Below are 13,234 nucleotides of genomic sequence, written 5' to 3'. Positions count from 1 at the left end.
AGGACTTTATGTATGTCACTTACACTCAAAACTCATCGGCCAGAATTGGCCACATGGCCACACCCAACCACAAGGGTTCCAAAAAGTGAAATTCTGTCATGTCCCAGAGTGAGGAGACCTGGAATACTTAACATTTGCATGGGCCCCTTTCCCAGATAGTAGGAGCATTTCTCAGTTTTCTTCTTCCTTTTTCAGTCTAATCTTCATTTTAATTTACATTATGTATGACTATAATGTGAGAGTTATCTTAGCATAAACAGCTAAGATCATGGATTAGCGGGGTTCAAATTCAGACTAGACATTTACTAGCTGTGTGACCTTGAGCAAGTTACCTAACCTCTCTAGACCTCATTTTTGCTCACCTGTAAAATGCAGTAAGAATTATACATACTTGCCAGCCACTGTTTAAGGATTGAATGACTTTAAGTAAGTAAAGCACTTAAGAGCTTTATTACTTAAAAAAAAGCAATTCCTCCCATTCTCCATTTTCTATTTCCCAAAGACTCCATTCTTTTAGCCAGTTCTTTTGATATTTTCTTCATATCTCTAAGTAACATTTATATTGCTGATTCTTGATGTGTTTTTAATTTGAGGCATTAGCTCACGAAGATGATTTTTTTCCTTCCCCCCTCTTACACATTCATCCTCCTACCCTTCATCCTCCTAACATATTTCTATTGTAATTTTAGTAAGATCAGTATTTATTGCTCACATTATAATGATCACTTAACTCAATGACTGTTTCCCTTTCCTGGATAACTTTTTGTTTTCCCTGTCATTAAAAGAGTCCTCTTTCATTGTATGTTTGCTTGCTTTTCTATGTGGTCACAACTAGTTAATCCCCAAGCTTTTCTCCAATTGTATCAATTTTCTCTCAATACAATCAAATATATTAGTACTGTTTCAACTGCATCTTCTTAAAGAAACCTCTCCTAGAGCCCTCTGAACTGCTCCAATCTAGACTGGTTGCTGGCTGCCTGTGTCCAGTGCACAGCTGGCACCCTGGGAGGTCCTTTCACCACCATATTGAGGAGTCTTCTGGCCACCCTCCAATACTGGATTGCTTCTTTCTGTATCCCATGTCTTAACTTTTTCTTAGCCCTTCATTTTGGTGGAGCCCTTACTCTAGTCATTTCCTGAGAGGATTCTTGGGAACTAAATTTTAGATACACTCCGTGTCTAAAAATGCATTTGTTCTACTTACCACTCACTTAAGGATAGAATTCTTTTATTTTTTTTTTAATGTTTATTTATTTTTGAGAGACAGAGACAGACAGAGCACCAGTGGGGGAGGGACAGAGAGAGGGAGACACAGCATCCGAAGCAGGCTCCAGGCTCTGAGCTGTCAGCACAGACCCCAATTCCGGGGGCTCAAACCCATGAACCAGGAGATAATGACCTGAGCCGAAGTTGGACGCTCAACCGACTGAGCCACCCAGGGGCCCCAAGGATAGAATTGTTGGTTGAAATAATTTTCTTTCAGGTTTTGAAGGTGTTGCTTTGTTCTTTTCTAGCTTTCAGTGCTGAGAAGTCTGATGTCATTCTGACTCCAGAGGTTTTATAGGGTACCGATGTTGTTGTTTTTCTTCTCTGGAAGATTTTAAATTTCTTTTTATCTTCAGTACTCTAAAATCTGTTTTTATGTTTTCTTCATGTCTCCATGTCACATGTTTATATTGTAATTCTTGATTTTTTTTTTTAGTTGAGGCATTACCTAAGGAAGGATGATTTCTCTTTTTGTTCCCTCCCTGCTCTTAATTGCACATTACAATTGCTACCCCTCATCCTCGTAATATATTTAATAATATAAAAAAATAATATAAAAATATAAAAAATACCTTAGTGTGGATGTATTGTAGTCTGTCGGGCTGGCCCTTTCAATGTGGAAAGTTACCCCCTTCAATTATGGGGCCTGTTCTTAATTATTTCTCCCCCTTTTTTCTCTGCTCCCTCCTACTAGAACTCTTAGTCTGGTGTTGAACCTTCTAGGTTATCCTGTTAATATTTCTTTTTCTCTTTTACTTTTACATCCCCATGGCCTTTTGCTCTTTCTCAGAGATTTCTGCAACCTCATTTTCTAAGCCTTCCATTGGGTTTTTCAGTTTTTGATAGTATGTTTTTAATTTCCAGTGCTCTCTTTTATTCTCTGAATGTTTCTCTTAGAAACTTCTATCCTTTTTATAAGGCTGCAATGCCTCTGCTTATCTTTAAGGCTACTAATAATAGGCTTTGTTTCATTTTGTATTTTCTTCTCTCAGCATAGTCTCTCCTCTGAATTGCCCTTTTATTTCTTTGGTTTGGGCCTCTGTTTTTCCCGTTAGATGCTTTTCACAACTGCCTGGTGATCCTTGGATGTTTACTGAGACTTAAGAGAAGAGAGCTCAGTAGCTGTTAGGAAGCTCTGAGTACATGGATAAAGTTCTTTATTTATAGGCTTCACTGTAGAGTGATCTGGCATGGCCTTTTTTAAAAAAATTTTTATTTAATGTTTTTTTTTTTTTTTGAGAGAGAGAGAGAGAGCGAGCAGTGGAGTGGCAGAGAGAGAGAGGGAGACACAGAATCCGAAGCAGGCTCCAGGCTCCAAGCTGTCAGCACAGAGCCTGATGCAGGGCTTGAACTCAAAAACCGCGAGATCGTGACCTGAGCCAAAGTCAGACGCTTAGCGGACTGAGCCACCCAGGTGCCTGGCATGGGCTTTTCTTTAGGAAACCATTGAAAGCAGTGTCGGAAGCTTTAAGTGGATTCTCTTAGTCTGGTCAGAGTCTCCAGAAAGTTTCCTCCAGTGTCCTTCCTGGAGGGTGTAAGTTTGAACACCAGGGTTCTGAGAGCCCAATGGGAAAATCATCTGTATGGAAATGTTCATTTAATCACTTGTTTTGGATACAGTACTATTCTCCCACCCCCATTTTTAACTGTACCCCATGTCTCCCACTCTAGAAACCAAATTTTATGCTTTTCAGAGAATAAGCCACTAGAGCTTTTTTCTAGAGTGGGGAAGGGGTATTTGTCCAGCTATGCAAGTTAGAGGAGATCTAGAAGTCCAACTGCTTTTTAAATAGACTTCAACAAATCCCTCTGATTTTAGCTCCACACTTATCCCCAACTTCCAGCAGTATGTGGTGCCCAAGGGGTGAATCAGGTTACTTCTCAGCCTCCTCCACTGCTGGCTTAGGACTCATCTTTCTCAAGTCTGCTAAATCCATCTGTCCATCTGCTTTCCAGCTACCAAGTTCACTTGCTTTTCTTTCCTTTTCCATCTCTTTGTCTCTATAGATTTATGGAGTTTCCTTTTTATTTTTTAATCTCTTCACTCTGGTTTTAGTGAGATTTTAGGAGAGAGTAGCATGTGATGAGTATGTTCAATATGCTGCCTATAACCGGAAGTCCCAGCAGCAGCATTTTCAAGCACGCTATGACCAGCCAAATTCATGTTTAAGTCAGAAAAAAAAAAATGTTTTGCTTTGTTCTGCCAGGAATAACCATTACCAGCACTAGCTTGAAGCTGGCATGAATGTCTGTCAGTCCACTTATTCCCAGCTGTTCCTATAGGATCGTAAGCAGAGCCACACTGGGCCTCAGCCGTGGGCCATCCACCCAGGTTTCCATGCCTAACAGCAGTGATGTAGATGATATTCTTACCCCAGTCACATGTCTGTCAGAAGTTTGGTGATGACCCCAACAACCTCAGCTTCCCCCCATTACACAGAACACGAGGACTGAAATCAGTGATCTTTTCGCTCAGCTCCACGCAGTACTATTTGTAAAGACTACTAGGAGAAGTCTGCAAGTTTTATCAGTGAAATCTCCAGGTTCTAAGTAGAAGGGGTGACCAGAAGCAGCAATGGATAATTTGCTCACCAAATGTAGCCACAGAGCCCTGTATGTAGTAGGGTACTAACAAATATTTGTTCAGTAAATTAACATCTCAGTTTTTCTCGGCACTGGCTCTTTTATCTTGGGCAACCTATTTTAACCCTCTTAGTCTCTGTTTCTTCTTCTGAATAGTACTGATGATAATCATAACCTATGCCTACAACTAGTAGTGTGAGCCAACATATATACACTGGGGAAGATTGCCCCAGAATGCTAGCAGTGGTTGTACTAAAATGGCAACATGATATGGGTAGAGTTTTGTTTTTTTTATCTATTCTCCAAACTTTTTGTATTAATTGTACAGTGAAAAAAAAATGTAATGAAATGTGTGAACTAACAAGAAGAGCTTTGCCAGCATTGAGAAAACGTGTGGATATTAAAGGCAATGGGAGGAGGCAAAGGGTTTGACTCCATTTCTTTTTATCCCACATTATAATCAATTGCTCATCAGGAAAATATAAGCAAAATGCCGAAGGGGTGCCCCTCGAGTTATAAATGTTACTCATCTCCAACGTTTTTGAGGAGCTGATCATTAATTGAGTTAACCACTAGCAACTCAAGATATAAAAGCTTTTTGTAAGAATGAATGAGTTGGATCCACATGAAACTGAGGATAAGCAACACTGAGGGGACAGGGGAGAGGAAGGCAGGACGGAGGGAAGAAGATACTGGGAGTGTTATTACTCTGCCAATGGAGTTTATACTCTATTTTTTTTTTTTTCGGTGTTTCAGAAACTTCAAAATTACAAACCACAGGCCGCAAGCAGTCAGTCTCAAGGAGCCTGAAACACCTATTCCATTCCTCAAATAAGTTTGTGAAGACCTTAAAACGGTGGGTCCTATGCAGGTTTTCCAGGAAGTCTTAACTTCGCAGGAATCGGCTGGTTTGGGTTCTAAGTATAAACTCGGTAGAAACTTCCTTTTTGTTATGAAAAGGAGATTCACTTTCTCCTGAGAATTTGGGCAAGATAGTAACTTCTGTGAGTACTAGTCTGTGACCATGTCATACCTAGCAAGACTGTGCTCATAGTTATATTAAATGATCTTTTATCACATGCAAAAATATATGTTTCCATGATTCAAGCTTGGTAGAGGAGACTCTTGAAGACAATTTTTTTATTTTGCTTTTTCTTTTTAGAGGACTCTACATAGCTGTTATATTTTATTACAAAGACAATATGTTAGTCACCAATGAAGATCAAATACCGATTGTTGAAATTGATGACTCTCACACCAGTTCCATTACACAGGATTTTCTGTGGTTCACAAAGGTATACTGAGTTCTGACTTCATTTTGCACCAATGTTTCTGTGCATAAATCTCTGAAAACTTTGTTGGGGAGTCTCCAGTGATCAAAGTATTGGGGTGGGAGGAAATTATCTCAAAGGTCTTCTTTCTGCCCTGATATGCCCTATGCCATAAAAAATGCCAAAGTAGCATCTACATTACATTTTCAAAGCAAAGAAGCTTGCATTCTGTCAGATTGTGTCTCCACTATTCTGAGTTATAGGATCATTTGGCAAAGACTAAATTGTGGATCTGACTATTTCATTAACATTCAGATCTTTTTCCAATTGGACAGAGATCAAAAAGTTGTTTTGCATGTATCTGAAAATGGACTGCAGAACAAACATCAGGGGTCAGGTTTCCTTTTCCCTGCTTTTTGCTTTGATGCCACAACCTAAATCATGTACTGGCTTGGATGATGATATGACCTCGTGACTTCTTTTGCAGCTGTCTTGTATGTGGGAAGATATAAGGTGGTTGAGGCAAAGCGTACCCATCTCCATGTCCTCATCCACAGTGCTGCAAGCTCGGCAGAAGATGCTCGCAGCAACAGCCCAGCTACAGGTGAGAGGCCAGGTTTCAACTCATACTGCAAGGAAATCTTAGAAAAACTCGACCAGTTCAGGTACCAGGCCCACCTGGAAAGGAAAAGGATGGGCTCCTTTCTCCTCTAGATCCCTAAGCATATGAAGGCTTCTGAGGCAGTCTGAGATGCACTCGGCTCATGTAGGGAATCTGTGCCTTTGGCAATTTTCTGGACGAGGGGCAAGGGTCTCTCCTGAAGAGTCTAGGAGTGACCCCCCTAAACAAGATGTGAGACTTGACTTCTGGGTTTGATATTAATCATTTCTCCTTTCTGAGCCTCAGTTTTATCACTTGCAAAATAAGAGGAGTTTGACTGGATCACCTGACAAACGCTTGCTGCTCTGTTAGTGCATAGAGATGGAAAAAGAGACCAAAAGATACTTTGAGGAGTTTCTTGGCTTGATCTTCTGTTAAAGCACAGGAATTTGCATACATTTTTGCTTACTTTAAAAAAAATAAGAAGAAAGAAAACTCTTAGAAGCTTAACTTTAATTCTGAATTTATTCATCCTTCCATATTATTAACCCAATCAGACCAGGTCCCCAAGCCCTGCAAGAATTATTTGTAGGCTACAGAGCCTCTCCTAGAAATTACACTGAATTTTAACCACGGTCTTATGGGATTTCCTTTCATTGTCTTCTGGTATTAGCTGAATTTGTGGTTCTTAGCTACATGGAATTGGAGTCTTTAAGAGATCACTGAGCCTTTAGCAGTGATCGGTATTTCCCTACAAAACTGTCAGTTACATAAACCCCAGAAATACACATAACAGGAATCTATGTAAGCTGTGTTTGGCCAGGCCATACTAGCCAAGGCATAAAAATAGGATCATAACAACAAAAAAATATTTCTGTGGCTCCACCCCCACCAGCAATTACAGGAACTTCATTTCTTGACCCACACAATACTAACAATTCAACCACCTGAAATAGTAATAATTACTGTGTTGCTATTATAATTCTGAAAGGCAACTCTTACTCTTTCTGTGCTATACTCCACTGCAGAGGCAGGTTATTATCTTGTGTGTTCAGCAGCCTCAGAGATTTTAGCAGTGTTCTCAACTTCAACACACTCTTGACTTCAAAATCTTCTTCAACCCAAGGGGAAGTTCTTGGAGCTGGGCCATGATGACTGTACCGAATTCAAAGCTCCCCTTCCTGGGGCACCTGAGTGGCTCAGTCGGTTAAGTGTCCGACTTCAGCTCAGGTCATGATCTCTCAGTTCGTGAGTTCAAGCTCACATCAGGCTCTGTGCTGACAGTGTGAAGCCTGGGGCCTGCTTCGGATCCTGTGTCTGTCTCTGCCCCGCCCCCACTCACACCCTGTATCTCTCTCTCAAAAATAAATAAACATTAAAAAATAATAATAAAGACTTAAAAAAGAAAAAACGTTTATTTATTTTTGAGACAGAGAAAGACAGAACATGAACAGGGGAGGGTCAGAGAGAGAGGGAGACACAGAATCCAAAACAGGCTCTAGGCTCTGAGCTGTCAGCACAGGGCCCGATGCAGGGCTCGAACTCACGGACCACGAGATCATGACCTAAGCCAAAGTTGGGTGCTTAACCAGCTGAGCCACCCAGGCGCCCCAAGACCTTTTTTTTTTTTTTTTTTTTTAATTTTTTTTTTTTCAACGTTTATTTATTTTTGGGACAGAGAGAGACAGAGCATGAACGGGGGAGGGGCAGAGAGAGAGGGAGACACAGAATCGGAAACAGGCTCCAGGCTCTGAGCCATCAGCCCAGAGCCCGACGCGGGGCTCGAACTCACAGACTGCGAGATCGTGACCTGGCTGAAGTCGGACGCTTAACCGACTGTGCCACCCAGGCGCCCCAAGACCTTTTTTAAAAAAAGCTCACCTTCATCACTGACCAGCTTGAGTGAGAACAAGCCACTGTACCTGAAACTGTTCTTTTCTTAGGATAAAGCTCATTCCCAGGAGTCTCCTTGGTATCAGTCAAGTTCTTTCTCAGGAGATTCAGACACCTCAATGGACTCTCTATTAACCCACCATATAGCCCAGACATGCTTGGATCACAGACTGAACAACTTTTCAAATAGGGTTCTTCATTCCTAGAACACATTCATCTGGTATCAGTAACATGAGAAGGATATGGCTGTCATAGCCAATGCAGCTAGATGCTAAAGGGCTAGAGAGAAGCCATGATGACCAGTGTGCCCCTACTCAATTAGTCTCATTGAAATGGCTCTTGGATTTCCCTGGTCCCCCGATATATATATTTTATAATTCATCAACCCCCTTCTGATATCATTTCCTGTTTTGTCCAGCTTAGATTCCTTGGCCCATCCTAATTATTCCCTTGAAAATACTCTAAATTTCTGGCCACTGTCTCCCCTGTATTATTTATTTGGAAAAATCCAAGCCTGGATGAATCCAACAAGCCTACACTGGAGTACTTGCACATTGCTGCATAAAAGTCACCATAAAAGGGGGCTGACTGAGGGGCGCCTGGGTGGCTCAGTCGGTTGAGCATCCGACTTCAGTTCAGGTCATGATCTCACGGTTTGTGAGTTTGAGCCCTGCATCAGGCTCTGTGCTGACAGCTCAGAGCCTGGGGCCTGCTTCTGATTCTTTGTCTTCCTCTCTCTCTGCCCCTCACCCACTTGTGCGCTCTCTCTCTCAAAAATAAACATTTAAAAAATATTTTAATAAATTTAAAAAGGGGGGGGCTGACTGGTTTTTTAATTAAATTCATGGCTGCAATTCTCACATATAACTAGTGATCATATTCTGTTTCTCTACTAATTGCACTTTCACCAACTATAAGGGAACTATTTAAAAACCTGCTTTTTCTTGCACCCCTATCCCTTCCCTATAATCTCCATCCCCATATCAGGTGATGATTTCACTGTATAATTCATTAAGAAAAAAATAAATGGGAATTCTTTTCCTACCAGCAAGTTGAAAAGCCTCCTGGCATTAACCCCACTTTCTCTTTCATCCCTCCTATTACAAAAGTACTGGTTGGATAAATAAATGTATTTGTCTCTCCAACCCCTGGACTCCAAAGATCACACTTGGGGGTATTCTATTTTACCAGAAAGAAAAAGGAAATAACAGAAACGTATCTCATGCCATAGTTATCACCTGAATAATTCACCAGCCCTGCATAGTGACCAGTAAATAGTACTCAGTAAATAGTTACCCTTTACAGCACCCATCAAAAGCCAGAAGGCCAGAGCACTGCTATACTGCTATGCATTCCCTTCTCTTCACATTTCTATTTGCCTGGTTATTCAACTGGGGTCACTGTCATCTTTTTTATTTTTTCTTTTTGTAGGACCTCTTGCCCAAACTATTTGCTGATCTTTAGGATGAAAATGTCTGAAAATAGTGAAATCACTTTTTATTTTTAGGCAGTGGGGAGGGAGTAACAAGGCAGAGAAACATTTCAGAAGAGGAAGAAAACTGAATGTGGGAAAACTGCTACTTAATATTTTAGGTCTCTTTGCTAATCTAACATTTTTTACAATGTTATGAGGAAAGTAAAAAAGTGTGGGGCACCTGGGTGGCTAAATTGGTTAAGCGTCCGACTCTTGCTCTCCATTCAGGTCTTGGGTCTTGTGGTTCATGAACTGAAGCCCCATGTTGGGCTCTGCTCTAAGAGTGCGGAGACTGCTTGGGATTCTCTCTCTGCCTCTCTCTCTCTCTCTGCCCCTTCCCTCTCTCTGCCCCTTCCCTGCTCACACTATCTCTCAAAAAAATAAAATAAAAACTTTTAAAAACAGCTTGATTGGCATCAGCCATACATAAATCCTGTGGTCCTACCTCTGGTTTATTTCACTGTGCTGTCCTCCCCTTTCCAGCATCACAGCCACTGCCTGATTACTCCAGTTATATCAAAAGCCTCCAAAGCTATGCTCCAGCTTCCAGTGTTAATACTCTCCAATCCATCCTCCACACTTCTGCCAGGGTAGCCAATAAAAGATTCTGGCCTGACTCATACTCTTTCAAGAGTGGTTCAGACATTTTATCACGGCACACAAAGGCCTTTGTTGCCATCTTCCCTTCCCTCCTATTTCCACAGCATACTGACTTACCTTTATCACAGGGCATACCAAACACTGTGCACCAGGTGCCTTGTGTTCCAATTTCTTCCCTATAGTGAAGTCCTTTAATACGTAATAATAGGCAATAATCATGAAACAACAACTTTCATTTATTTCACAGAATACATGCCAGCCACTGTGATAAGTGCTTTACAAACTATATCTCATTTAATCTATACCACACCCTAATGAGAATGTAGTATATTTTTTAAGTTTATTTATTTAGTTGAGAGACAGAGACAGTGTGAGTTGGGGAGGAGCAGAGAGAGAGGGAGAGAGAGAGAATTAAGCAAGTTCCAGTTCAGAGTCCAACACAGGGCTCAAACTCACAAAACTGTGAGACCATGACCTGAGCCGAACCCAAGAATCGGACACTTAACCAACTGAGCCATGCAGGTGGCCCAAGAATGTAGTATTATTGATATTCATTTGACAGATGGTAAAACTGAGCCCTAGAAGGGTTAAACAACTTGCCTAAGGTTGCACTAATAGGAAGTAGCAGAGTCTGGATACAAATCCAGATCTGTATAACTCTAAAGCCTACATTCTTTCCAATACTTCATCATCTTATTATGTGTTCATTTACAAAAAGCAGACAAAAAGTTTAAATAGAAGAAATTATCCACATTATAGTTTAAAAAGAAAAAGTAGTCTATTCTGTATCATTTGGAGCCTATTTAGGAGAAGTGGTCTTAGATTTTATTTGAAAGGAAGTAAAGTAATTAACTGATTAATATTACCTAAGCAGGAGGAAAGACAATTATCTGTCAGCGTTTGGATTTAAAAAAAAAAAAAAAAAAAGATGAGAAGACCTGTAAGTGGCCAACACCCCACACTGTTTTTCCCACCCTTAGGAAAATGACAGAGTCCCCAAGAGGCAGAAGTTTACATTGCTCTTACATTGAGGGGTATCCAAACTACTTATCCTCAAAATACAGTAATCATCTGACACTATAGATTGGGTTACATTAAACTTTCTTCCTCCGTAGCCTTTAGAAATGAGTACTAGTGAGTAAAAGCCAGGTAACAACTTATGAATACCATGTCTTTTTCATTTTTCAAGGAGGGGGATAAAGCTTTCCCCATAATTTTACTCTCCTTTTCCAGGCCTTCATATCTCTACTCTGGATTTCCTTCAACTTCCCATGTCACCCGAAGCTGAATAAAGTTCTCTAAATAGTATGCATCTGTCTAAGGCTTACTGATAGTCCTGTAATGTGTTCTGGTTATAACCTAGATGCATTCCTATGGGCCATCAGGTGGTTTTTATTCCTCGTTAACTTGTAGGAATCTCAGGGTTCCCAGATCTCCCAATCTTGACTGCATAGCATCAAAGGTATTAAGATGATTTGGTTTTCCTTTAGGTCCTAAAGAATCCCAAATTTGCCCTTGTGGAACACAGATTTATTTATTTTCACAAGGATATTCTGCTTTGAAATTGGGCTCTCCCCAGCTAGCCATCCAACCCAATTTGATGTCAATAAAGAATTTCAGAAAGACTTTTAGTGCTTTCTTATTCAAACTATTGGTCAGCATATCCAAAGCTGATGGTGAAACACTGATGATAACTCTGCTTAAATGAAATAACTCCCTCAATCAATGAATCCCCACCAGCTATGGTCCAAAATAAACAATATTTTCCAATATCCTAATGATAAAATGTTAATTCATTCAACAAAGAGTTATCAAGCTATTACTATGTGCCAGGCACTGTGCAAGGAACCCAGAGACACACAAATGAAACAACCATTATTTCATGACGTGAAGTCAATATGCAGGAAAGCAGGAAAGCTAGAGTCACGCTAAGACATAAGTTTGTATGGGAAGCAATAGGAGACAAAAGAAGGGATCGTAAATTCTGAGAGATTTGGGAAAGTTCTCCCAGAAAAAATAAAACCTTGGTGGAGTCTTGAAAATGAGTAAGTATAAGTCAGGGTGAGATTCCAATTAGAGGAGTAAAGAAAACCCATACCCTAACTTGTATGAAGCTTGGGAGTTTGCAAAATACTTTGTCAGGCATTGTTTGACTTAATCCCCCAGACAATCCCTAAGGTAAGGATTAGCATAAGGGGTGACTCCTAATTTTAGATGATGAAACTCAGGGCCAAGAGGGTAAATAATTCTTCAGGAGTCTGAGAGTTAATGAACAGCAGGCTGCCCTGAAACCTAACACCCGTGTAACTGAAGGCTCAGCAGCAGTAGCTTGCTGGAGCCAACTTGTACTGGCTCGGGACAGCCAACTGTTAAAGATTCAGGAATTCTGAAAACCTGTTGTCAAACTCTTGGAAGCTTTAAATTGGCCAGCATCAGTGGGAGCATTTACACCACAGAAATTGGCATATGCTATAAATCAGGCCTTCTTTTTTGTGACAGCCAGTTTACTAGTTTATTTACCAGTATTACTTTGCAGCAAGCTGCCTATATATAAAACTGTAATACTACAGAGGACAGGATTGAAAGCCTTACCCAATTACTTCTCTATGATTTAGAAGTCAATAATTTGAAAGGAATAATCTGACTGATCAGGTTGTTTTAAAAATAATGATCCCACCAAATGAATTTTTATGTGTCAATAATTATTTATGAAATTGCTTACTTATATGCCCAGTTCTAATGAGGAAAAATAAAAGACATAAGACACAGTCTCTACCTGGAAGGATCATTCCAGTGTTTTCATATCTGTAGATATTGACCCGCTGGCTCATTCATTTTTAGGTCATCTGTGTCACTTTTATAAGTTCCAGTTCTACTTTGGCTCTCCTGCAAACAGGTCATCAGCATTTATCTGAGCTTGCAAATAACCGCTAGGAGCTCTGAGATCTTTTATTTATACTTTTGAAAAATCACAGATATTCAAAATAAAAGGATATTTTATCCTCCTCATCCAACATTCTAGGTTAGAAATCTTCAAACCCTGCATATTTTTAAAACTGTTTATTTTAGTAACATCTTCCTGGGTCCCTCCACATTTGATGCAGCATCTTTATTTTCCTACCTTTCTAAAAGTATTGTCTGCCTCAGGTGATCTAGCTTACAAACAATTTTAACGTAATTTTAAATAAATAGAACCCCCTGAAATGCAGATAAGTCAAACCAGGCCAATCTCCCAATTAAAGTATCTTGAAAGGAATGTTCAGTCATTTGGAGACCTGTACAATGTACTACATTGTCAATTCACTTCTTCATTTTAAACAACCCCACTTCATACCAGCTTACTGTAGATCTCTTGAAAACTCCACCAGTGGCATACTTGAAATATCAGGCATTTTTCTTTAAAACATCTGGGATTCTCTTCAAGTGCTGGTAACTGAGGTCTATGTGCTGGTGTGTCTATGTGGGTAAGAGATATTTACAGATACTGAATTTGCTTAAAAAAACATCATTTTTGTGCCTCTTGCTATAATCTTTGCAAGCTTATGG

At 40.2% G+C, this 13,234-nt stretch overlaps 1 protein-coding gene across 1 annotated transcript in view; it reads left to right on the top strand.

The window, feature by feature from the left end:
• ANKFN1 (ankyrin repeat and fibronectin type III domain containing 1) overlaps nucleotides 1-13,234 on the top strand; it is a 150,646-nt gene that overhangs the window by 90,961 nt on the left and 46,451 nt on the right. The window contains exons 9-11 of the mRNA XM_047080382.1: nucleotides 4,606-4,705; nucleotides 5,012-5,144; nucleotides 5,608-5,724. Coding sequence (XP_046936338.1) covers nucleotides 4,606-4,705; nucleotides 5,012-5,144; nucleotides 5,608-5,724 — 350 coding nt within the window. The remainder of the gene's footprint in view (nucleotides 1-4,605; nucleotides 4,706-5,011; nucleotides 5,145-5,607; nucleotides 5,725-13,234) is intronic.

This window comes from Lynx rufus, unplaced genomic scaffold (genome assembly GCF_022079265.1).
Source record: "Lynx rufus isolate CCGP_SWC_20201006 ecotype Redwood Valley unplaced genomic scaffold, mLynRuf1.p SCAF_18, whole genome shotgun sequence".
NCBI classification, from domain to species: Eukaryota; Metazoa; Chordata; class Mammalia; order Carnivora; family Felidae; genus Lynx; species Lynx rufus.
The sequence above is the reverse complement of the archived record's forward strand: the minus strand, read 5'-3'. Positions and strand labels throughout refer to the sequence as shown.